Raw genomic sequence first — 27,795 nt, forward strand, 5'->3', positions numbered from 1 at the left:
AAAAAAAAAAAAAAAAAAAAAGGAAGGGAACAGAGAGATAGGGAAATTGTGACATGATTTAGAAATTTTAAGATCCCAACCTAAATGAGAAAAGCAATATCGGGAATAGCATCACAATATGGATTCATCTTCCCTTAGCTCTAAACCTATTTCAGATTCTTTGTTCATGTTGAATTACATCCTCTTCCCGTGTCCTTACAAGAGCCACTTGTCTGATCCCTGAAATAAGGAGACCATTACGACTAGCCTCATTGCTATCTTAGATGTATTTTTAAAGATGTTAAGAAATAAAATTCACTTAAGGCGTTATGCATTCCTCATGTAAGTATTCTGTTCCCATTTTTTTCAAATATCGTTGATTTCAAAATGTGCTAACCTTTTACATCAGTCATTAATCTTATTTCCGTTCACAATGTAAAAAAAGAAAACTAAACTTCCCAGATGGTCTGTAATGTTTTCCTGTGTAATTAACACCTACTTCACAGTTGTGGGTGCCAGTCAAGGCCCTGTCTCCTCTTCCTCGACATTTCCTTGGTACCTTGTTCAGGCTGAGTTGATGCCTAAAACTGTGCTGAATACACACATGGGAACAGGGGAATTCTGGAGAGGAGCCAGCTGCATTAGAAGACCTGGAAATTTAGAGAGATTACTTACACACGTGTCTCCTCTGTGGGCTTGAGGGCTGCATACCACCCTTTATTTCAGTACGATTACTACTGTAACTTGTCCTCGTCGTCATCATCAACAGCAAAAACCATCTGTCAGATAAGTACCAGTCGCCCATTATTTGCATTCTTCCCTTCTTAATGCTCCTGGATGGTCAAGTGTTTATAAATCAAGTGGCTAATTTAAGATACATGTGCTCTCATACTGCAAGTCATCCTGGAAGCATCAGGTTATTTTTACTGTTGAAAATTTATTTATTATTCCCACTGTGTCAGATATTATAGTAGGAGTGTTGTTGTTGTTGTTTTTAATTGTGGAGAAAAACACATAGCATAAAATTTACCATCTTAACCATTTTCAGCTGTACAGTTCATTAGTGTTAAGTACAGCCACATTGTTGTGAAAAGATCTCCAGAACTTTTTCATCTTGTAAACTAAAACTCTGCTCCCATTAAATGACTTCCCCTGTCCCCCGCCCCCCAGCCCCTGGCCACCACCATTCTACCTTCTGCTTCTATAAATTTGGCTACTCTAAATACCTCATATAAGTGAAATCATACGGTATTTGTCTTCTACTCACTTATTTCACTGTGCCTATTTCAATTAGCATGATGTCATCAAGGTTTATCCATGTTGTAGCATGTATCAGAATGTCCTTCCTTTTCAAAATTGAATAATATTCCATCGTATGTACCACATTTTGTTTATCCACTCATCTGTTAATGGACGTTTGGATTGGTTCTACCTCTTGGCTATTCTGAATAGTGCTGCGTATGAACATAGGTGTGCAGATATCTCTTCACAGCCCTGTTTTCAATTCCTTTGGATATAGACCCAGAAGTGGGATTTCTGGATCACATGGTTGTTCTACTTTTCACTATTTTAAAAATCTGCGCAGTGTTTTCCATAGCAGCTGCTCCATTTTACAATCTCGCCAACAGTGCACGAGCATTCCAGTTTCTCCAGATCCCCACAAACACTTATTTTGTTTTTTGAAACTAGCCATCCTAATGGGTGTGTGCATGGCAGGAATTCTACACATGATCTCTTTTTTAATTCTTCACAAACAGGCTTCAATGTGTAAGTACCAATTTTACAGCAAGGACACCTTGACACAAGAACCTTCCATAAAAGAAAAGGCTGGGATTCCAATCCAGGTGGTCCTGAAGTTGACAATGGGGTTTTTATTCTTAAAGTTCCACGCAGTCACAAAACCAACCCAGCTGTTTTGTTCTGAGCTACAAGGTTTACAAGATTAAGGGCTATACAAGATTGCCTGACTTTAAATATGAAATAAGAGGTTGAGGTTTAGAACAGGAGTTCTCACAGTGCGGTCTCAAGGCCAGTAGCATCAGTACTCCTGGGAACTTGTTATAAATGTGAGTTCTCAGGTCCCACCCCGAACCTGCTGAGTCAGAAACCCTGGAAGTGGGGAGAGCAATCTGTTTCAGCTAGGTGTCCCGAGGATGCTGATGTGTGATCGGGTTAGAGCACCACTGGGCTTAAATCATTAGACAAATACCTAAACTGCTGTCTGATAACCTTTACACTGTTGACAAATACCTAAACTGCTGTCTGATAACCTTTACACTGTTGACCAATACCTAAACTGCTGTCTGATAACCTTTACACTGTTGGCAAATACCTAAACTGCTGTCTGATAACCTTTACACTGTTGCCAAACAGGAAACGTATGTGTTGAGCACTTTGAGGTTTCCAGGGCAACCTGATATGGTAAATCTGCCTTTTATGCTTCATACTCCCAATTTTCAGAAAAGTATTGGATTAGCCCAATTGTAATGCTGCTGAAACCATCCATTTGGAGATCGAGCCAGACTCCAACTGATCAATTGCTTCTGAACAAATGACCACCTGGGACCAGGCATCCTAGCCAGGAAGGCCACACCCAGCTCAGCATTTATCTGTTATTTGCTGGGATTTTCATCCCAACCCACATCCGAGTGCCCACTTTTTGTCTCACTTTACAGTGGGTCTAGAATGAAGGGCGTGAAATAAGAGGAGACAGAAGTGGAAACAAACACGCAAAAACAGTCCCTCTATCAACGTCAGGAGGGTATTCCTTGGCCCTCCCAGGCACAGCCCCAACCCAAGAGTATGGAATCTAAAAAAGCCTAATTCATCGACGCAGAGACAATGTTGGCTGCCAAAGGCTGAGGAAGGGGGAAATGAGGAGATGCCGGTCAAAGTGCACAGACTTCCAGTCAGAAGATGAATAAGTTTGGGGATCTTATGTACAGCATGGTGACTATAGTTAACAATATTGTGTTTATACTTGAAAGTTGCTGAGAGAGTAGAGTTTAAATGTTCTCAACACACACACACAAATGGTAATTATGTAGGCTGACGGGGGTATTCACTAACTTTATTCCTAACATATAAGTGTATGAAGGCATCACTTGTACACATGAAACTTACACAATGTTACATGCCAATTATATCTCAATAAAGCTGAAAAAGAAAAAGGTATTCAAGTCTGCTTCAGGATGTTACTAGAAATTCAAGCCTAGAAACCACATTTAAACTGAAAATACGTGCTGGCTGAAGTTACCTGTGTACAGTATGTTCCAATAATTCGACAATCCTCAAAAACATCTTACCTGCATGTCTACTGTTAGCGAGGAGGCATAAAGACAATCAGCGTTCCCCTGTGCTCTTCCAGAGACACATCCGCACACTCTTGACAGTCACAAGGCTTTGAACAATGATGTAAATCAGCAGTGATGTGCAAGAGTTTGGAAGCTTGCCCGTACCATACTGAATCATGAATGCTTCTCTTCCTCATGTTAAGACATGACAATGTTACGCTACAATATCTGAGACTTGGTTTATCTTAAACATTAACTCTGTGATAAAAGTTGATCAATAACCTCATTTTCGCCACTTCCTGCCCAAATCAATATATATGTCTCCTTTAAGGAAAGGAGACTGCACACAAAGTTTATCCTATGGTTTTGACTTACCTCAACCTAAAAGAAAGAACCAATCACCTACTCCAATGTCACCGATTTTATTTCTTTGTGCTCTTGTAAATGAATAAATTACGGTGTTTCCACTTTCCAAGTAAACGTTTTATCACTGATTAATCCTCAGGGGCTAATTGGCTTGCATTTACTAAAAGACCCAATATGTTGATTTTCAGAATGTGTAAACTGCAAAACAAGAAAATTATGTCCATGTGTGTAACTTTTATTCAGTATACAGAATATTAAATTATATATTCATTCCAATCTTACAACCCCCCAAAGGAAATCCAAGGTTCAGATCTCTAAAACAGAAGGTACATGAAAATAACTACTCATTTTATTTCTGGTTTTAATGAAATTTCAAAAAAATCTGTTCTGTAGTTGTTAGCCAGGATTTTTTATGAATACAGCTGCTATTTTTCTATGGAGTCCTTGACAGTAGGTACTTAACTTGGCTTCAGCAATTAATGGAAGCATTCCCACCCAATCACAGTGTCACATTTGCTTACCTACCTTCCAAACCTTACTCTGCTGCTTCAGTGGGTATTGCATTTCCTACCCCACTCCAAGCTTAGATGAAGGCCAGACAGATCAAGCCTGACTCTTTCAGAGCAAGAAAATCCGTCAGTGAAATGGGCCTTTCCGTGTTTATGCTTACAGTTCTCCCCAAAAAGAGCTGAAAGATCAGCCTAATACTTTTACCTTTTAAGTAACAACAAGCCTTAATATGTATTAACATACTACCAATATGGTAATAAAATAAAGTTATTAGTAACAATGAAACAGAATTAGAAAACCTGCTCAGAAATGCTTCTCATTCAAAATGTGTGCTATCCATGCCTAGGCTTGCTCCCTTCTATGATAAAGGGAAGAAAATAATTAAGAAAATAAATGTATAATAAATCATTGTTTTTTAAATGATATAGATACACAGGTACTTAGAAATGTCATTCTGGCTCTTGCAATTGGAATTTAGCTAGTTGTGAACTTGGGGAGTTAACATTCACTTACAGTAATGAAGATTAATAAGCAAGGAGTGAACATTTTATTTCACTTATAAAACAGCTTAATCATCCAAAGGGAAGAAAAGAGCTAGTTAATGTGCTTTTCACAACATATATAATTATAATATGGCTTACGGAAGTGCTTTTCAAACTTTAGTGAGTATGAGTATTACCTGAAGGGGTTTTTTAAATGCATATTCATGGATCCCTTCCCCAGAGATTCTAAACCAGTAAGTCCAGGATGGAGCCCAGAAAAATGTATTTTTAATACCTGATAGCACCCTCAGGAAACTCCTATAAAATTGGAATTCAGACCACTCTTTGAGAAATACCAATTTAAGATGATAAATGCATTTATTATTGCACCTGAACCCACTGAATTATCAGATAAAATGCCCCTCTTAGCCCATCTTTCAGATACTTTATATTACTTTGCTAGAGTACCAAAGTAGACAGCCTTTAAAGGGCTGCTAATAAGAGTCACAGTTTATTCATTCCAGGCACTGTTTTTCTCATCTTGGCTGGTAAAAATTGTCTCAGAGCTTTCAGACTTCACAGGTCTTTAAAGGTCATGTGGACTTGGAATTGTTTTTTAACTTTTAGTTAATTTTTAGTCTTTAAAATTGCCATTTAATATTGTCTCATCTTAAAATAAAATGGAATCACAGTAGCTGTTGTCTGTTTCTCTTTGGTTTCTAGGGAAGACGAGGAAAACCAGGTCCTCCAGGAAAACCAGGGCCTCCAGGACCACCTGTGAGTAAACAGTAGGGTATTTCATGAGTCCCTTTGTACTGCTGTGTGTTCATCTAAAGGTTATCTTAATCCCCTGTAGATAATAATTTCCATCTTTCCACTGTTTAACATGGCTGTGCTCCCTACACCTCCCACCACCACCAACCAAGAGATCAGGGAGGCTGGTGGCCGGCTGCACCCCCTGCCCACTTCATTCCTGGACAGGAGCAAGTGTACTGCCTGCATGGGAACCCCATGCATGGGCACCCCATGGGCACCCCAAGCTGAGTCCCAGCTCAGCAAACACTGTGCTGAACCCACCCGAGCCCCATCTCCTCAATTTCTTAACATCCAGGCTGGTGGTCAGTCAGACATCTGGGGAAGCATGCCTACTTTTCTTGACACAGCTATTTTGCCAGTAGAATTTCATAGAATATTGTTGCTAAAGAGAGCCATAAAGATCGTGTAGCCAATTAGCTGATCTCACCGTTTATCCCAAGCTTCTAGAGGAAGCTTCTTGTCGTTCTGCTAACTCTTCAACCCACTAGAGTCTGGTTTATGTCCAAGCTACTCCGCTGGCCCTGCATTCTCCATGATCACCAATATCTCTGAGTCACGAGATTCCCTGAGTGCCTTTCAGGCTTCACCTTATTTCACTGCTGTATAGGAACTGACGCTGTTGACTGTTCTATCCTTGAAACTCTCTATTCTCTTGGTTCATTGATGCTGATCGTTTTCTCCTACCTTTGAGGCCATCCTTTTTGTCTCCTTCCATAAAGCTGTTCCCCCTTCCCTTATTTATATGTTGTACTGTTGAAAGAATCCCATTCTTCTATTTCCACCCAGACATTCCTCCTGAGTTCCAGGCTCCTACACCCCACGGCCTGCTCAGTATCTCCACTTGGAGGTCTCCTATGTACTACAAACATAGCCTGTCCAAAACTAAACTCTAAAAATGACCCTAGATTTTTTTCTCTCTCTCATCCTCCACATCCAAATAGTTCCTAAATCAGGTCAATTCTACTTCCCATCAGCTCTCATTCCTCATGCCACTGCCTTATTTAGGCCCTTGTCAATTTGTATCTATATTTTTGTAGCCTTCTCCCAGCTGTCTCATTGCCTCTACCTTCTACAAGTGGGGTAATATTTCTAAATCATAACTCTGATCACATAGCTCTTTGGTTGAAAACTCTTTAATAACTTCCCTTTCCTTCCAGAGGGATTCCATATCTTCTACAGCCATTCTAGTCCCTTCAAAGTTTGTCCTTTTCCTATCTTTGTCTATCCTCCTCTGTGCCCTTTCTTCTTTTGCAACCTGTAGTGTCACCTTCCTTTACGATCTCAAAATGCCGCACGTTGCAAATGTTCTCCCCAAGGCCCAGGTGAGCTTCCCCACCTGCAGGACTCAGCTAAGACCCCAGGTCTCCCACGAAGCCCTTGTCGGTGCTCTCAGCACAGCACGAGAGGTGTCATCCTCCGCAATCTTATGAGCTTATGCCTCCTGCAGACAGAACACATTGTTTTGTGACTCCTATTTTCCTTGTCTTTCTGACCACTGGCCTGTGAATATTTTTTGAACCTCTATTTTATCATCATTGTCTAGCACAGTTTCTGGCATGTAGCATATAATTATTAATTATTTAATGGATGAGTCAACAAATGAATATACTTCATAGATGAGAAAATGAAGACGGGAAAATAAGTGTCTATTTAAAGGCTAGAACCACCTGCACCACCACTAGAGGGCTCTAGAATGAGCTCCTTAGGAGTCACTTAGGGTGTGGCCACATGCCAAAGGTGAACAAGATTGCTGCTCTGTCAGTGATTTCATTTCATCCATTTAGCCGTTCGAGTAAATTGTTCTCTTAGCAATGTACTGGTGTCAGTTGATACTGGTTATGAAACAACTGGGGGGAAAATGGCATCCATTGGGCATCCTGGAATCCAGTCTTTAAAGGAATCAGCTCTGTTGATTTTTATACCAAATTTTCTGGCAAAAGAGAGAGTTCATTGTAGAATCTTCGGTAATTGTCTCATGCTATAAACAAGAAAAGCTGGTACAAGCTAACAGGCAAGATTAGACTTTCCCATAGTTTTCTAAATGCATGATGCTGCTTTCAAGACAAGATAATTATTGTCTCAGAGGAGGAATTTGAATGATGAAGTCCTTTATGACAGGCTTGCCAAGTGTCTAGGAGAGAAGAGGATTACACCACACCCTGGAATGAGTCCTCAGCTGTAGATCAAATGAGTTTACTGAAGAATTTAGGAGATTAAGAAATATGCGACCATATGAAAGAGTTTATAATTTTCAATTCCACAGGTTTTGATTGCCAGAGTGTTTGGGAGAGAGAGGTACTTATTTTATTTCAAGTATTAGATTTAGAATTGAAACTCAGCTATGGGTCTGACACACAGTGTTCATTAAATCCTGAGTACATGGTATTTAAAAGAAAAGTGGCTTATTATCTTTTGTAATATAATAAAATACCAATTTATTAGACTACCAAAAAAAGGGGGAAATTATATGCAAAAAAGAAAAGGTTTTTATTCATAGGTCAGCTCTTGTTTAAAAAGAATTATTAGACTATATCATCAGTTCATTTTTGTATAAGAATTGTGGTTTATGGAAACTCTTTGTCTTTTTGATTGTGGGATAACTCCCCTAGTGGATTAAATATCTTTTGTCTGATACAAGTATTATCAAAACTCTATCTTGGGGTACATTTTTTATCAGCTTTTGTAGTTTTTTAAGTTATTCACATAATAGATGACATGCATACCACCATACTGCAAAAAGTCCTAGGAAGCACCTTGTCATTCTTACAGGAGTTAGCTAAGGGAAGCATTGAAAAGAAAGGTGAAATACCTGCCTCCCCACATTCTTCTATGCCACCTTCATGTCTAATTTCCCTAAACATAATGTACTTTAGCAAGAGGACTGTTATTTCCCAAATGGTTAGAAATGAACAGAGTTCTTCAAAATCAGTCCTTTCAAGATCATATTAACTAACATTTTAAGAAAATGAGCTTATACAAAAACCAACCTGCTTCTAATTCACATCATTCAATTGTTTCACAAACTATTAAACATTTATTTAAGGCCTACTATGTGCCTAACACTGTTGGGAGCTAGGCTTGCAAAAATGAATACGATGTGGTCCTTGCCCTTCAAGTATTTAAGTTTAACTCACAGAAAATATGATTAGAGGAAGAAAACTTAGAAAAGATAATGCCAGGGTGGTTTTCTTCTGGAATTGGCAAGTGAAGCATAAAGGTTGAGCCTTAAAAACAAGGAGGAATTCCTGCTCATCATGACACATGGATGAGCCTGGAGGATGTTATGCTGAGTGAAATAAGCCAGTTCACCAAAAGACAAAGACTGCATGGCTCCACTTTCTGAGATTTCTAAAATGGTCAGACTTATGGAAGCAGAGAACACATAGGGGCGGGAGTACTGGGGAGTGTTATTCAACAGGTATAAAGTTTCAGTTATGCAGGATGATTACATCCCAGAGATCTGCCCTACGACATAGTGCCTATAGGTAGCCATGCAGTATTGTGCATTTCAAAACTTGTTAAGAGGGTAGATTTCATGTTAGGTGTTCTTACCACACACACGCACACACGCACAAGGGACACAAGGGAAGGCTGGGAGGTGCTGGGTACGTCAGTTACCTTGGTTGTGGTGATGAGATCACAGGTGTTTGCATCTGTCCAAACTCATCACATTGTACACATTAAATACATGCAATTCTTTGTGTCTCACTTATACCTCAATAAAGCTGTTTCTATAAAAGTTGAGAAGGTCTGTCCAGTAAAGCAAATAGAGGGGAAGGAGAGAGCAAGCTAGGAGCTGCTGACAGAGGAAAGCAGCGTGAACAAAAGCTGAGCCCCGGGGAGTGGGGCAGGCGGCGGCCAGGCAGCTCTGACCACAGCACTGACACGTCGGGTCCAGCCCGGGCAGCGTCCTGGCAGAACTGCTGTGAGGTCCACACGTCCCGAGAAGCCAGGACAATCTGTGAAGAGCTCTGAGTGGAGAGTCCCAGGGCCAGATTTCCTGATAGGTCTCTCTAGTGGCATAGTAGTTGGAATGCTGAGAGAGAGTGAGATCCATTGCAGCTATCATAGTACTTACTAGTCATTTGTATTTTATTACAACTGACGTAGAGCTTAAGAGACGTCCCCCTTTACTTGTGGGCATTTTTAGATCAAAATGTTGTTGTTTTTCATTTATTTGTCTTCTTCCACTTTGTACCTTATGTGAGATGAGCCCTCCCCCCTTCACAACAGGAAGGAAGGTAACAAGAGAAAGAAGGAAAGGTTGGGAGGCACCAAGATCCTTCCGACTGAGATTGGGAGATGGTGTCTGACTCACCCTACTGGCTGGCATCTGAGATTCCTAAAGCATGTGTTAGAATGTCTTATGACAATGTGAACTATAAAAAAAATATTAATTTTCTCTCTTATCAAGCAATAATCAGATAATACATAATGTCCCTCAAATGAGTGAATAGTATAGTATATAATTTTACTATATATGTTTGAGCAATTAGCCTTCAGAAAAGTTAAGGGAAAATTTTTTTATTGATTTACTCTGACCGGTGGGATTGTCTGAAAAGAACCAAGGAATAGGAGATTTTAGGAGGCATGGATCCTTTGATAACAGTGTACTCTGCTCGATTTCTTTAAGAAAATGTTCTCCCCTCCAGGGCTTTAGAGATGTTCCCTACATCAAAGGTAGTGTTATTCTGGGGAGTGTCAATGAAGATTTTTAAAAAATAGAAGAAAGAAATCTCTAATGGCCTGAAGCAACTCAAATAATTAAAACATTTTAACCAACCATTCTATTTGTGATTGTTCTGAAGCCAAATTTGTATTTTCTCACTTTCTTAAGAAACATTTGTACCAAAAAGATTAGTTGTTTACAAAGAATAATTTCCCACAACTTTGTGTGTGTGGAAGGACAATCTCTTTCACCCTGAGAGTACATTCTCTAGGGGAAAGACTCTAATAAAGGAATATTTACTAAAAGTAGATCTTTGAACTAATGTTATTAGATTTTCTTTATGAATTATTGTTTCATCAAAGTCATATATATTACTCCAATTTAGCTTCCCATACTTAATAGCAATTTTCCCTCTCTTTGAGGAAGGTTTAGTTGAAACTTAGACACGTGTAATCTGCATACATAAAATTATTCTTATTGAGATGCTGGTAATTGAGGGGCAACTAACTGGTTCACAGAGCTGGCCACAACCCTTCATCACTTTTTATAAAGTATTGGTCCAATTTCCTGTTAATAAGCAGAGCTGATTTTACCTATACAAAGGGAAAAGCTCCCAAATTCCCCCAAGTAACTTCTGTCATCTTGTTTTGAATGAATATTCTTCATTGGAGGGAAACCATTAAGTAGCGATATCTTGGACTGATGATACTTGCAAATACACTAAGATTATGATTTTTAAAATTATTTGTTTATTTTTGGGTGCACTGGGTCTTTGTTGCTGCGCGCAGGCTTTCTCTAGTTGCGGTGAGTAGGGGCTACTCTTCATTGTGGTGCATGGGCTTCTCATTGCAGTGGCTTCTCTTGTTGCAGAGCACGGGCTCTAGGCACACGGGCTCAGCAGTTGGGGCTCACGGGCTCAGTAGTTGTGGCTCGTGGTCTCTAGAGCGCAGGCTCAGTAGCTGTGGCACACGGGCTTAGTTGCTCCGCAGCATGTGGGATCTTCCCAGACCAGACCTGTGTCCCCTGCAGTGGCAGGCAGATTCTTAACCACTGCGCCACCAGGGAAGCCCCTAAGCTTATGATTGAGAGCAGTTTTCAGAGAGGAAGCACGAGAGCATTAAGCGTCTCCCTGGGGAAGGAAATAGCAGTAACTCCTGAGGAAACATATTCCACCAAAGAGAGAGAAATGGACCGGGAGAGATGATTACAGCACTAGCTCTGTGTTCGGTGCTCCACTGGCAGCGCATTATGTAATCCTCACAACTATCACGAGAAGTAGAAATGATGCTCATTTTATAATGGGGTAAAGGTTGCTTAGAAACATCGAGTAACTTGCCCAGGATCACACAAGTATAAGTAGGGGTTGTAGACTTGAGACCCAGGAATGGACCGCTAAACCCACCTTTATTCTCTCACTCACTCTCCAGTAAAAATTTCTTTGTCTTTCAAGCCTTCCAGTTATCTGAGTAGCATAAAGGAATGGAAAATATTGGCCTCGTGTTAGAATGATGAGGCCTCGAGAGTCTCGAGACTTGAAATGCCTTAGTTTATTTCAGAGTATTCCAGGTTTTCATTCCTTTAGAAGGGAGAGCAGAGCAGCTGGCAATGAGGCGGAACAGAAGAGTTTAACTAATGAGCCATTAAAGGCGGCATGTCTTAGCCCACCCGTTTGACACTTCCGTCACTTCTCATTCATCATCCCTGCAAACGTGTTTATTAAAAACCACATTAATTGGAAAATGTGTTATTATTCCTTTCTGTTGCAGGCAGGGCCCTTGATTTCCTTTCTTTTTTTTCCTCTGGCATTGTTTTTGTGCATTGTTTCATTATTGCAGTAGGAGAATTGAGCAGTGGGGCTCACGTGTGTCACAGAAATTCACATAATTTGTAATGTGGACCAGGAGCTCCCTCTACTGTTTCCATTGGGAAAGCTCTAGAAGAATACTGTTCAGCCCTCAGGAGGCTGTCCAGGGTCTGGAGATTGCTCAGTGTTCGAGGCTTAATTATAAATCTACATGATTTTCAAAGTTTATTTTCAGGATTTTGTTGCATCTTATGCTTATCCTGTATTTTAAATACAAATGCTAGCTCATCAACAGTCATTTTCAATGTCAACCGGATGGCCTCTAGAAGTGAAAGCCCTTAGCTTTCTCTAAAATGCTGACTTATTGTAACACGCTAATAAAACTCCACAGCGTGAGTTTTTGTGGGAGCTGACTCGGTGGAATTTACGCTTCTTTTCTAAAGGACCCATAAGATTGAAAACATATACAGCCGTGTTGTTTCCATTTTCTTTTTAATTTCAGTGTAGAACTTCTTTCACCTTTAATGCATGAGGCATTGCTCAGTCCTGAAGGTTGTGGTTACAGAGCAGGGTACATGGTTAAAAGAGTGAATTTAGGATATGAAATTGAATTCATTTATCCAACACATAGTTACCTTGATCACCTAGCATGTGTTAATGACTGTTACAAACCTTGAGTATATAGTGGTTTATAAAAAAAAAAAAAAACAGACAAATTAAAGCTAAAGTCTCGGGCTTCCCTAGTGGCGCAGTGGTTGAGAGTCCGCCTGCCGATGCAGGGGACACGGGTTCGTGCCCCGGTCCGGGAAGATCCCACATGCCGCAGAGCGGCTAGGCCTGTGAGCCGTGGCCGCTGAGCCTGCGCATCCAGAGCCTGTGCTCTGCAACGGGAGAGGCCACAACAGTGAGAGGCCCATGTACCGTAAAAAAACAAAAACAAAAACAAAAAAATTTTAAAAATAAAGCTAAGGTCTCTACCTTCAGTAACTTACACTCTATCATGTGTGTGTAGGGTGAGGGACCGATGGTGAAGAGGCAATTCCATAGGTAGACAAAACAATTTCAGCTTAATATGCAGTGCTGCAGGGGAATAAACTGGGTAGCGTGAGAGTGGTTTGGGAGGAAGAGTTGTTGCCCTAGTTGAGGTGGTGCAGGTGGCATCTCTGAGCATCTAGGTGACATTACTTGAGAAGGAGCCAGCAGTGTGAGGCCCAGAGCAAGAACTTTCCAACCACAAAGATCAGGAAGTGCAAAGGGCCTGAGGTGGGAGAGAGGTTGCTGGATTCAGTAAACAGAAAGGAGCTAGGAGAACAGTGCCAGAGGAGGCTTTGGAGCTGAGTGGCTTAGCCTTATGAGAGTGGCATCGGGGAGCGGGGTCGGGGGGAGAATAAGTGGCAAGGAAAATAATCAACTGGTCACATCTCCCTTTTCTAGGTCTTTGTGTTTTTATCTCAGGTGGTTAGATTTTTATTTTGATGTGATGAAATTATTATTCCTAGTGATAATTCTAAAGGCAGCATCATTGTAGCATATCGTTTTTAGTCTTTGCATGAACAGGGAACAGACTTGTTTGCTGAGAAAACAGACAAAGCTTTGACAGTTGCCCATTTCACTTCAGCCCAGCCTGAATCCAGGGGACACCATGTTTTTCCTTGGAGATGGAGAATCTCATCACATACAAGTCGCATTCTCTCTTCCCCACAGCTACGCCTGAGGCTTCCTTTCTGATAGGCTGCAGGTTGAGATGAGCAGTTATAACTGTGAAAGTCTATGCTCTGGAAATACCGTGGAACTAATGCCTTCCCGCATCTGTGCCCTGTTATCCATCACTCCCCACCTTTTCCATCTTCATCTCCAGCCTTATTTCCTATGCACTGAGGACCCACGGTGCAAAGTTAATGTTAGCAAGGCCCACCCCTAAGGGGAGTTAGTCCCCAAGACACATTTTGGACTGCTCAATAAAGTGGATAACAAGAATGTCCAATTAAAACTTTTGACTTCTTGCTAAAATACTCTGTGTGACTATATGCATTTTGAGAATCATCATGTCTCAGTGGGAATCCAGTTCATAGTCTGAACATCCATCTACAAGCCTTGAATTGATCAGGGTTTTCTGTTTCTCAGTTTTCCTTTCAGCAAAGAACTTTAGTCTCTTTGGTCTATTAATGGCTAAAGGCCACGTACTGTACTGATATCTTCGGAGGAAAAGAACCTAACCATTTATCTGTGTCAACGGGAATAGTAATTTTATTCATAATAAAAATAAGACGACTTCCTCCGAGTTAAAAATGAAGATACCTAAGACCTATAAAATGGAGGCATGGCCAGTTAATCATTTTTATTGCCACTCGTCCCCCACTGGGGCCATGGTCCCAGACAAAACAGCTGTTGCCAACATTACTAACATTCCAGTGTCACCTTGTGTGGCCACAGAATCCGTAGACATGCATGTGAGGCAGCTGGGGTCTCAGGTGGAGAATGTGAAAACCAGCACTTGGGTTCCACTCCCTAATTACTTCTCTTTTTTTTCTCCCAATGAGCAGCAGCAGTGAGACATTATTAGCCACTTTCTGACTGCCTGAGTTTTTTACTAATTATAGATACACTTGGGAAGAAAAGGATTTTATGTTCTTACAGCCACTGACTCCTTTTCTTCATTTTGGGTCATGTTATTGAAACCAACTATTAAGACTTCTGAATGACAGACATTGTGTATAGCAATGATGGGACAGAATATTTGAAATCCTTGATATATGGTCACCAAACTTGTTGTTGGGCCAGTGCATAGATTAAATACTGATTCTTTGTGGGAGGTAAACAGTAAGGTGTTAATAAATCTGATTGGCCTTTGAGAAATATTCAAAAAGGGAGACTTGTTTCCTAAATAATCTTATAATTTGTATTAGCTGATATAGTTTACAAAAGTATCTCCATACGGCATTTAATTTTACCGCCGTATAACTCTGTGAAACAGGCAAGAAAAGATTATCTCCATTTTAACAATAAGAAAAGTCTGGGCCTCCAGAAGTAAGGGGCTTAGCTAAATCTCTTCAGTCAGTTTTCTCTTCACAGCAGCTACTACCTGGTAGGAAATTGTTTCCATCAAAGGAGAGACTAAAAGAAGTTATGTGAGTAGAGAAGCAACAAGTTTTCAGCATTATCCGGGGGACCCGAAACATGAGAGGAAATTCCGTAGAAAGTAAGCCTGGAAGGAGCTTCAGTTATATCTGTAATTTCATTAAAAGGTAAAGAGATCTAAAGTAAATATGGCAGATGGTTAGGACCTGAAAACACTGGATTGTGGTTTCATGGGGATTTATCATATTATATTCTATACTTTTCAACATGCTTGAAATATTCCAAATTTCTTTGACAAAACAGGAAAAGCATCCTGTGGGATGGGCTGAGGTTAATATCACTAATTACTTAGAGTGTCAGCATCTTCTCTTTTGCCTGATCCTTTTTAGAATGAGGCAAAGTGTTTTAAAAATGAAATCATTCAGTATTTTTTTCTAGAACTTCCCTGAGTGTACCCTCTGTAACCGTGCGGTTCAGTTGAGCCAAGACATGTCATTTGCACATTTATCATGAGTATGATCTACAGATCAGAAGGAAACCTTGATGTCAGACATTTGAGTTGAAAGTGGAGACTCCAATCACCACAAAATAAAACCTCACTTTGCTTTTGTCCAGAATGTCCCCAACCATTCGAGTTGTGTACATGCCCTTGGCCTCTACGTAACTTGGCAGCATGTAAGCCAGTGCCATCAGCCTGGCTGTCTTAAGTCTCTGCGGTTTTCCTGGGAATCACGTTTTCTCTGCCTAGGAAGCACTGTCATCCTACCAACACTTGTTTGTCTAAACTTTTTTATTTTATATTGGAGCATAGTTGATTAACAATGTTGTGTTAGTTTCAGGTGTACAGCAAAGTGATTCACTTATACATATACATGTACCTATTCTTTTTCAGAATCTTTTCCCATTTAGGTTGTTACATATTATTGAGCACAGACGTAGAGAAGAACTTATGGTTACAGGGGTGGGCGGCGGAAATGGTGAGGGAAAGGGATAGTTAGGGAGTTTGGGATTGACATGTACCAACACTTTTAAAGAGAGTGAATATTATCAGTTACATAAGTGGAATCTCAAAGCACTGATAGGTGCAGGCTGTGTAAGCCAACCTCCCTTCAGATTTGAGAGGTGTATTGAGAGATTCCTGAGGTCAGACAGGGGAGTGCAAGCTCAGCTGTTCCCCAGGTATGGTTTCTGTTGATGGTGAACTTTGGGCGATGCCACTGGATACAGATCATTTGTTTCGCAATCTCCATCCTTACTAGTTCTCACGCCCCGGTGGCTTTAATCACCTCATGCAGGGTCAGTGATGTGGCTTCGGTGGGGAGGCAAGGCTCCTCTTGAGACTGCTGCTGCCCCTTATATTACAGGGAGCTGACACGTAACGTTTTTGCTTTTGCAGGACATACTGAGGGGAAATGAGTATGAAACATTTTATGGATGGATAAGCAGAATCGCAGCATTAGGGGAGGACTCATTTTTTTCTGACTGTCATGCCATGGAAATCAGTCATCAATGTCCCAGCAAGGCACTCTATCAAGAATGCAATGGGCTTTATAACCAATTAGATGGATTTGTTTCATGGTATCCGGGAAAAGAATCTCTTTTAGAAAATGATTTTTTTTTTCTCCCTTGGAAAGTAAAGTGTTAAAAACTTCTGAGCCTCACAGCATAATGTAGAAAATCTGCTTTTATGAAATGGATTAATTACACCCATTGAATGCATTCACTGTCACAGCCTCATCCTCCCACCCCTGTTCCAAAATGACAAGTGAAACCAGCGGCTGTGTAATTTTGGAAAACAATCAGGTCACATATTGAGTATTTTGCTTATTCATACAACCATAAACTGCCTCTGCTTCAGTTCCCTCAATTACACAGCTCAGTGTGCAGGCCAGAAGAGACAAGCCCAGCTCAAGTGAGCACTTCTGGAATACACAGAGGGATGCGTTTGAAAAATGTCCAAAGTGGCAGATGTGAAAACTTCTCATTCAAGACCCAGAAGCTGCCTTCGCTGCAATCCTTCACCTGTTAATCGCGCTGCTTCTGAACTTCTGAACCAGGGCTGCTGGCAGTATCTCATACGGAGATACTTAGGAGCTACCGATCTTTCAAAGTAGAGTGCAGGTGTATGCCACTGGGGTGGGGCAAGGGGGACCTGGCTGAGACAAGAGACGATCACTGCTGCTCAGAATTTCCAGAGCTTCACCAAGAATAAACGTTGGCTGCTGGCTTCTAACAAAAACTGCTTTCTTAGGGGAAGTCCCCAGAAGATGCCCTTGACCAACGCTTGAACCAGTGTGTTGCTGTATCACTTAAATCCTTCAGATCCCGCATGGCAATACACAAATCTCTCTTCCACAAGAACACAATGGCACAACTGTAGTTTTGTTTGAAGGGTATTTCGTCTTCTTACTAAGTGTGACTACTTTCCCATGACTGTTCATCCACTGCAATTTCACGCTCATAGGAATTTCAGCCTATCAAAATGATCCCTAAGCAATCTTACTCTCTTGTTTCTAGTCTTTTTCCCACCACCTCTGACCATTTGTGTGTTTGTTTTTCTTCTGCCACCTCATAAATGCCAAGACTCTACCCCTCATTTGGTATCACTTGAACTTCAAAAGTTACTTAAGATGCTGGTCAAGATTGCCAACTTCTTTCCTTTTCCCTCTCAGAAGTCTCCCTCTCACCTCTCTCTAATCCAGGCCCTCCTTGATTTTAACATTTCTTGTATCTGCCTGTGGTTCCTCTCTCTTATCCTCACCCTTCTCCCATTCTGGTCACTCTCCTCTTGATCTCTTCTTGTCCAGTCTTTGAAAAGGTGCATCTACACTGCGTCCCGGAGTTCCCTGTGCTTGGCCCTTGTAGATTCTGTCCCTCGTTAATAGATCTGCAGTCTTTTACCCTTGAATGCCCTTCGTGATGTTTGTAACCAGCTTTAAGATGATTGATTTGGGGTTTTTTTTTTCTCTATCTGTCATCCCTCTCACTGTGAGGCAGATAAAGGAAACAGTTAAAATATCAAAGATACAGCGTCAGGCCAACTTGGGTTGAAATCTAGCTGTTGTCTGCTAGTTGTATGACCTTGGGTAAGATAGTAAACTTTTTGTTATAAGTAAAATAAGGATAATGCCTACCTCATTGGATTGCTGTAAAAGTAAAATGCAGTAACATATGTACCTGCCACACAGTTATTACTTTCCAAGGGTTACTATTGTCATTTATTAATATTCTTATCATTATCCCATTTTATCATTCTCTTCCATCTGCTCATTATGTTTTACTTTCTTTCCCAGGATTTAATCCAGGACCACCCATTTCTAACGCAAAAGTGTTGATACCTTTCCAAGTTCTTTGATTATCATCCTCCTATAGATTTTTTCCTCTGAGTCCCACTTTTTACAATCAAAGTCCGTCTTAAGACTTAACTACATTTCTCAGAGCCTCATGCCAGAAAGTGAGTGCCAAAGGCCTGGTGGGCTGCAAAGCCACAGTCTTCAGGATCTGCACTCCCCCCTTTTCTGTACCCTCTGCTCCCTCGGTGCTGTCTTCTCCTGTCCCACCTGCCACATAGTATCCCGTTACTCCTCCCCTTTTTTGTCCCATCCAACTTGCTCTCAGGAAATACTTACTGAATGATCCATAAGAATATATTCAAGTGGAACAACTCTTATACTTGGTTCTACCATTTGTTTATTGTGTGATTTGGGGGTAAATCTATCAGTTTTTCCCTGTCAGATGGAGAACATAATCATACCCATCTCACATAGTCTTTATGAGAATCAAATAAGATGATGTGTTTTGCAGTCACATTACCCTGCCATCTAAGAAAATATAAGTGAAAATGTATTTAGAATTATGCTGAGCTGTATGAATATGAAACATTAGTATTACATCTCCCAAGAACACTTGTATTCGAGCTGGTGATAAAACCCAACACCAAATAAACCAGTCTTTCTATATGAAGTTTTAGGCAGGCATAAACCAGAAGGTGGGTGAGACATTTTCAGAAATAAGAGCCCCTTCCCAGGAACCTTAAATTTCACCTAATACATGCTATCTGGCCCACATCCCCACTGTAATCCCATAAAGGAGAACTTGAGGTCTCTGTGTTGAAATATAACCATGGTATAAACACTTAATGAATCCCCTCCTTGCTTCAGAAATCATATTTTGCAATTTGAGAGTTTTCAGCAATTTTGGGGGGGAGGGGTTGGAGTGCTGGTATGTCCTTAGCCACTAAAACTTTGTAGCAGAAACGTTCTCCGAAAAACAATCTATTCTAAAATTACAACTGTTTAAGCTAATTAAATCCCAAGAGACAATGAAAAAACTCATTTAGAGCAAATATTTAAGATAAATAAAAGGATCTGTGTTTAAAAGAAAAAGAAATTGATTTCCCAAATATTTTCTAAAGAGTACTATTGATTTTTCTCTCAGAATTGGAGACAACTTTCCATGTTGTAATTCTGGTCAAAAATCCATCCATAAGCTCTTTTCTACTAACTGGAGCTCACTGCAGCTTTGTTTTCAGTTATTTAGCCAGATTCTTAGATTAATCTGCATCTGTTGGCCCTGTATTCTGTGAGTTTGGAAGCAACAAGACCCCTGCTCAGTTTGCTACCATTCCTAACTGAAATCAAAACGAACAAGGAAGAAATTGGCTATGCCCTCAAAATTTTTCTTGCAAAAGATTCTATTGAATTCAGCAAATACTGGGATGGGGGTACCATATGTTATGATAAGATAAAAAAAGATTGAAACTCCTATCTTCAAGGAGTTTTCATTCCAACTGGAAAGATAGACATGTACTCAAACCACCATAAATCAGGGCTTCCCTTCCCTGGTGGCGCAGTGGTTGAGAGTCCGCCTGCCGATGCAGGGGATGCAGGTTCGTGCCCTGGTCCGGGAAGATCCCACATGCCGTGGAGCGGCTGGGCCCGTGAGCCACGGCCGCTGAGCCTGCGCGTCCGGAGCCTGTGCTCCGCAACGGGAGAGGCCACAACAGTGAGAGGCCCGCGTACCACATGCACACACAAAAAAACCATAAATCAGTATAAATGTGCTTCACTAAGTTATATATAATGTTATAGATGGAATATATATATATATAAGAGAAAAACTCATTCTGACACTAACCTTCCCAGCAATTACTGTATTATTGAAACATGCCTCATCTTACCATTCCTATGAATGAGGTTAGGCTTCCTAATAATTTTTTAATATAAGAAAAATAATTACTGGTCTTTGCCTTTTCTACTAGCCATTAGAAAGTTAGAAATATTTCTTGAAAATTAGCCCAAATGACTTTTCAATAACAAACTTTCTATCTCTTCTTATAGCAAATCTGTTTTTTAGCATGCTTTGAAAAAAGTTGATTAGTGCAACTTTCTTCATAGAGGTTTTTGGTATTTCAAAGGTTGTTAGCAAAGTTAATTGGAAACCCACAGGGCCAGAAGGCAGTTGTGTACAACCTGAAAATATGTATTTGGGAATCCTGAAAGGAGCCCCTAATGAGAGCTCCTGATGAACAGTGCGTGGAGATGAGTGGTACCCAGATGGCACACGGAGGTTCAGTCAGCAGTTATGGGGAGCTGAAGGATGCTTTCAGAGAAGAGGGAGGAAGGAAGACAGTTCAGGAAGGAGGGCCAGAGAGGCAACAGAGTGGCTGAGGGGCCACGGAGACCTTGATTCAGAACATCAAGGGTGCGCTAAAGCTGACCCAAAGGCCCAGCCCTGACGGGGACAGGGAGCTCGCAGCAGAGACCAGGGAAGGGAAAAAAGGCAAAAAGTGGGTTCTTCGAGTTCCGCCTACTGCATGAACTGGCTGGAAAGTGAAAGTGCGGCCAAGACCAGGACCGAAGAAGCTTTAACACAGAGCTCTTCCCATCCTTTAGACGTTGGGAATCTGTAGCCCATACTGAAATCTAAGGAGCTGATAACGCAAACAGTTGATTATTTTCACGCTAGCATCTGATGACGCTGGTGGCAGACAGGATATTTCTCTGTCTTCCACCTCTAGCAAGATTTTAGCCAAAAAAAACAACAACAAAAAAAACCCCTTTTTAAATGCTTTAAACTATTACCGAGCATGTATGTTCCCAAGTTGAATGTATCTTTAATTCCCTTCATCACACCAGGCATGGTTCTTTGCAGTAGGAAACAACATTAGGGTCTCTTCCCACACCAGGCTGATGGACCGCTCTGGTAATTACATGCGAGCACAGTTGGGTTATGAACAGGTGTGTCTCCCCGGAGCTCATGAGCATTTTACAGCTGTTGTGTAATTGTCTACTTATCCCATTAACTCGGGCGTCCTGTGTCTCCCAGCCCAACACAAATAGAGCAAAGCCGTGGTATCTGTATGGCTGCTGCAGGTCACTACAGGAGCAGGATACTGGGACAGTTTTCCTTTCCATAACCATAATTTAAAAATGCCTGCAAAAATTATTTTAGGCTGAGAATCTGCTTTTAAGTTACAGGAGTTGAACAACTAAGAAGTGAGTTTGGGGCCAGGCTGCCTCCACTAAATATTAGCCCTGCCGCGTACCAGGGTTGTGACCTTGGGCCAGTTAACTATTTCAAACGCTCATTTTTCTGTATCTTTGAACTGGAAATAATGATGGTACATACCTCATGGTGTCATTGTAGAGATGAAATGAGTTAGTCTATTTGAAACCCTCGGTGTAATGCCTGGCGCACAATACACACTACCTAAATGTGTGCCATTATTATTTGATGGATTCTTCTGCTCTAGTTGACAGACGTTATTAATTGATCTGCTGTATTCAGGAGCCCCACTTGTTAAGCCTCTCCCTTTTAGCTAAGACGAATGTGTCTGAAGCTAAATGTACCTACCACATCACTAGTCTTTGTTCTAATTGACCTTATGATCAATACACATTCACCATTCACCCAATGCCTGCTATGCAGATACCCCTAAGCTACCTTTGATGCTACTACATACGGTATCTAAGATTTCTCCTTGCCTTGTTAAAAATAGTTGCAAAAGGATCAATGTGTATGGAGTCCCATGTCTCCTGAGTTTCAAGAATGAGTTCCTAAGTTGTACCTTCATGGCCGGAAACTTTGTGAAACAACCCCCAACTCAGTAATTGCTTTCCTCTTTGCTTCAACTGCCTGACCTGGAATACGTCACACAAAGCTGGCTGATGAAAAAAGAACCTGAAAGATACATAGCGCCTTGAGAATTCTTTTCTGACATTAGCTCTGTTTTGATTCCAACAAGGTAACGGTGTCGTTTGTCTTTCCAACCACAGTCAGCTCCGTTCCGCACAAGGCCTATTATTTTCTCACGAGTTATATCAGCCTCCTTCTATCATCCATCACTACATATTGCTGTCCTCAACATTTAATGGCACAAAGTAAAGCCTTCATGTTAGATCTTCTGTCACAGGCCATTCTTAAGAAACACCTGTCATAAATGTTGACCAACATTAATCTTTTCAAGATAACCTAAGGTGTTACCTATATCAGTGAGTGCAGCTAGCAGATTGTTCCTTAAAATGTTTCTTCACTTTCCAAAGCTTTCATTCCCTTTTTAAAATAATAATCTTTGTATAATAGTGACTTTGGTTGGCTGAATCATGATCTTTCGGTGTCTTATCTTCTGAGAACTTTGCTTCTGTAACATTTTCTCTCTTCCTAGGAGCTTTCGAGGTGCGGATGAAATATGCAGTCTCTTTTCTGCGAGAGCTGATTCTATTTTGGCTGAACTACCTAAATTAAAATCATGTTAATCTTTGCATTTTCTTACACCCCTTTCCCCAAAATTTAATCCCTGAAAAACTCAGAGAACTCTTCTCTTCCTGGAAGTTTTAGGGACAAATGTCTTTACTTCCTTCCTATCCACCCAAAGCTCAGCATAGTGCTTTGTGAATATTTCCACATCATCTGAAAACCACATGTATTTAAATGTCTTAAGCCCAAGGTTATATAGCAGATATCTTTCTCTGGCCTGAAAGTCCGTGGGAAGCCCATTTTCACCCAACTAATTCAAATAAGTAAAGCAATAACAAAACAATATTTTCCCCTTATTTTTTAAGGTAATAACACCTGGGCATACACTTCCATAATTCATTGATAAAAGCCCTATAAGAAGTGTCAAACATAAACTGAAGCTCTTCAGCCTCTTCCCTTGAGGAGTTTTATGGGTAAGATTCCTTTTAATAAGGAATATGCTGATGGCTGACCCTTTAGTAAAATGTTACGTGTTCCCAGTTAGGACCTTTCTTTGGATTCATGCAGGATTTAACCTAGAAATACGTCTAAGAACCAGATAAGCTAATGTCCATGTGATACTCTATTAATTAGAATACTTGACTGAACAGACACTTCCTTCTTCTTACCTGTGAGATTTTAAGAGTTCTTAGATACATTATTTAAATACACATTGTTTTGGTAAATGTTTACGTATGTCTTTGATTTGTTTCTAATACAGGGACCTCCTGGAATACAAGGAATGCAACAGACTCTTGATGGATATTATCACAAGGTATGGCTTCTTTCACTCACATCATGTATACAGAGATTTTATGTGATGGTATTTTTGAAAAATAAAATAAACTTAATTGCTAACTGTTCAGACTTTGAAACATAATCACATATACATAACATCTTTCCATAATGAAAATGTTTCCGAAAAAGCATTTTGATCAGCATCTTTTTACAAAATCAGGATTTTATCTTTATTTAGTTATTTATTTTTTAATTAATTAATTAATTTTTGGCTGGGTTGGGTCTTCGTTGCTGTGCACGGGCTTTCTCTAGTTGCGGCAAGCGGGGGCTTCTCTTCGTTGTGGTGCGCAGGCTTCTCATTGTGGTGGCTTCTCTTGTGGCGGAGCATGGGCTCTAGGCCCGTGCAGGCTTCAGTAGTTGTGGCTCGTGGCCTCCAGGCATGCGGGCTTCAGTAGTTGTGGTGCACGGGCTTAGTTGCCCCGTGGCATGTGGGATCCTCCCGGACCAGGGCTGGAACCAGTGTCCCCTGCATTGGCAGGTGGATGCTTAAGCACTGCGTCACCAGGGAAGTCCCTATCTTTACTTTTTAAAAGTTTATTTCAAAGTTTGCAAAATTTCATAGAAAAAATTAATGTAAAAAACATGTTTCACCATTGATAGCATCATATATGTGGTTTCCCTGAGGGCAGAAAGAGATGATTTGCTACCTTAGAGCTCTGGGTACTGCAACGGGTGATAGATTTCTTACCAAACTAACAGGTGCTACACTAAAATCTCAAGCAAAGGTTTACATACTATGGGTCAAGACTGAAGTCTCCCACCTCTCAGGGAGGAGCCACTTTAACTTCACCAAGATTTTTAATTACCATTGGTTTGGATGGAATATGACATGGAAGGATCTGACCGCCAAAAGGCAAGACAGTTTTGCCCCCAATTCTACAAGGAAGCACAGCAGATGGAGAAGAATGGGTGTGGGCAACCGAGTGTGACTCAGAGACCTAAGTGAGACCATTGGCTGGCTCAGCATTCAGCACATTTTAGGGTCTGATCGCTTTGTGGGGGGCATTCTGGCCACTGACTCGGATCCCTTATTACATCCTGGTTTATCACTGATAAGCTGCAAATTTGGAGAAACTCCCCTTTATGTCCATCCTGTGTTCTTGGTCTCCCTTTCTTTAGATTCCTCTGGCTACTTTTGTTCCTCTGTTTAAAAACCCAAAGGAACACTCTGTGCCAGCAGAGGCCTTGAAGGCAGCAGGTGCACAGAAGATGACAAGCTAATTAATTCAAAATCCCAATTCTTCCATCAGATTAAGTTCAGCATGAAGACGTGGATCGTTTGTGGCTGATAAATTTAAAATCAAAAGTGTAGAAAGTCTCTTCCACTTCCTGCATGATCCTATCTTAACTTTTCTCATTTCCGTAGATTTTCCGGGGAATATTGTATTAGGAGGAACGTATGAGGTATATCTTATGATCCTTTAGTAAACATTTTCTGTAGAGATCTCTCTGTACTAGCTTTTTCACAGCCATAAGGCTTGGCCCACATGAAAAAACGTAAGAGAAGCATATCTAAAATTACTCAGTTAAAATACACTGCATTTCTGTAATGACATCTACTGGTACAAAATAGGATTTACTATAAATGCTTCAAAATAATGAGAATGAGTGGGCTCTGATCTAACAGTGTCAGCTAAAAAAGCCTTAAAGAATATTGTGTGTTACTACCACCCTTGGTATAAAATTTACCAAGTTGCTACTCAGCTACTTAGATATTTGCCATCCTTTGCAAAACTTTTAATGCTCATCTCTTTACAAGTCTCTCAGCATTACTTCTGTATATAGTTTATCTTGCCAGCGAGTCGGTTTTCCCTTAAATGAAGATATATAGCGCATTTATATTTTAGAATCTGAAGTTGAGAACATAAATTTTTTACTTTAAGGTTATATTTCCCCCAAATGAGGCTGACCGGAGAAGGTGAGAGGAGAGTCTTGCTAACAGCAAACCAGTTCTCTGAATTTAGCTGTTGACTCACCTAAAAGAACTCCAGCTATTGTTACTACCGTTGTTACTACGGGATTGAGGCTCACAGGTGTTTAGTCCACCTGTGCTCAGAAGGTGACTTCAGAATTGGAGCACAGCTGGGTAAAGAGGGGAGACCATAGCTTCTCTTCCCCAAATGAAACACCATTGCCAGTTAACATCAGGAGGCTTTAGACCCACCTGGGAATTAATGGAAGGTAACTTTCCAAATACTTGACTCCGTTTCCTTCTGAGAATAGTTAGGGCTGTTCCATGGAGGTCCCACCAGGATGGATGGAGGGGGTAGGGCCCACCTTCTCAGCACCTACACTGAGCACCTTTCTGGGTTGTAAGCGCCACCTCTTCACCCTCGGCTTCACAAAAGAAAGGGCCAAGTGTGCCATGGTGAATGAGATGCCTATCTTCACTTGGCCGTGTCCCCAGCAGGTCACGACCCCCACCGGTTTGGGATGCTGAGCTTGTTTCAATTTGCAGTTCATCGCATGCCTGATGGTCTGGCCGTCGCAAATAAGCACAGAGAGAAGGGGGCCCCTGAGTGAAACTTTCCTGGAGAGTAAATAATGGACCATGTACTGAAACATATAAAGTGACATTCCAAGGTTACAATAATGTTCCCGTTTAAATTGGCATCGATTTATGTAGTGTCTGCACTTGAGTCCTGGGCCTCGGCACCTCAGCTCGCAGCAGCCCAGCCATCCTGCAGCCTGGATTCTGCGGAAGCAGCTGCCCCTGGGAGAACGAGTGGCAGACCACTCATACACCTCCCCTCCCCTTCCTCTCCTGAAAGAGCTCCTGGCTCATTCCCTCAGCCCAGGAATCCTCAATGCAAAGGAGTTGCCTTTGGCCCCTGTACAAGGGTTGATCGTTTTCCCCCACACTTTTCCTCGTCATCAGAGGAAGAAGCCCGGGCATAAGATGCCCTCTCCTCTTACAGCACAAACCAAAAAGAGAACTGGGGAAGAAAAAAAAGGAAGTGAGGAAAAGAGAGACTAAGGAGGGAGGTCAAGACAGTTATATAAGTATGTTTCTATGTATTTTGCATGCCCACTGGAAGATGCAAAGAATGAAAGGTAGATTCCCCTCTCCATCACAAAAATAATTTGCAGAACAGCTGCTCCCATTCTGCAAGACTGGTTGCAAAGAAGCAACAATGCTGAGCATATTCTTCCCCTCAAGGAAAACCTTCTCACAATCCAGCAAACTGCTCTGCATCGTCTCCAGCTCTGGGGATTTTAAGAAAAATTTGATAGGTTCTGTCAACTGCTAAAGCCATCAGATCCAGAGCTCCTTACACCAATCTAGATGGGAAAGGGAAAAAGAAAAAAAAAAAAAAAGCATTCTCTGTGGAGGCCAGATACTTGCAGGTTTTACATTCCATATTGGTTTTTAAAGATCCATGTGGAAAATGTGTAGTTGGTTATCTTAACATCACCACCCTCAGTGCAATTTGCAGAGAATCAGTCTCATCTGTTGGAGATTGATGCTGCGTCTCCCTGCAACCAGTTCCAGTGTTCACTTCTCCAAATTGTTGATCCACAAAAACCAATTTGCTAGCAAAATAATCTGTTTTTCCTTTCAAGTATCAAACCGCAACTTCATTTTCATATGCACAGACTAGAAAGGACAGAAAACATTTCTCCAGAATCAAACTCTCAAGGTCTTTCCAAGCGGTGAGTTAAACCCAAAGATAGCACAGAAAGTGAAGGCCTCCTTGGAAACACTGGAGGCAACCCTTTTGGGCCTGGAAGATTTAGAAATAAAATTTAAGTCCTAACTTCCTGTCTTCCCCTCCCAGTGCCCCAGGATCCACTAGCTTTGGAAAACATCATGGATTTAGGCACAGACATAAGGATTTTTGGATTTTAGCAATATTACAGAGAAACCTGAAACTCACCTGGGCCCGGCCCCTCCCCTCTGTGGCCCACCACACTTGGAGATGGTGAAATGTGTTCCTGCGAGCACCTGAGAAGCTGGACTTGGTGCCAGCCTTGGGCCTTCTTTCCAAGTGAGCACAGCCCTCTTAGGCCACATGTTCTAGTTAGCTTACTAGGGCTACTGTAATGAAGCAAACTGAGTGGCTTAACCCCCAGAAATGTGTGATCTCACAGCTCCGGAGGTGTTGACAGGGCCATGCTGTCTCTGGAGCTGCCGGGAGAGGTGTGTTCAGGCCTCACTCCCGGCTCCTGGTGGCTCCTTGGCTTGTAGTACCTCCAGCTTTGTTCTTTCTGAAAATGACTTTGGCTATTGTCTTTTTTTTTTTTTTTTTTTTTTTTTTTTTT

General features: G+C 41.2%; 1 protein-coding gene across 1 annotated transcript in view; it reads left to right on the forward strand.

The window, feature by feature from the left end:
* The window catches only part of COL19A1 (collagen type XIX alpha 1 chain), a 381,858-nt gene that overhangs the window by 251,663 nt on the left and 102,400 nt on the right, over positions 1-27,795 (forward strand). Inside the window, exons 16-17 of the mRNA XM_007447208.1 lie at positions 5,354-5,407; positions 23,456-23,509. Coding sequence (XP_007447270.1) covers positions 5,354-5,407; positions 23,456-23,509 — 108 coding nt within the window. The remainder of the gene's footprint in view (positions 1-5,353; positions 5,408-23,455; positions 23,510-27,795) is intronic.

Source organism: Lipotes vexillifer, unplaced genomic scaffold, assembly GCF_000442215.2.
Source record: "Lipotes vexillifer unplaced genomic scaffold, Lipotes_vexillifer_v1.1 scaffold1180, whole genome shotgun sequence".
Taxonomy (NCBI): Eukaryota; Metazoa; Chordata; class Mammalia; order Artiodactyla; family Lipotidae; genus Lipotes; species Lipotes vexillifer.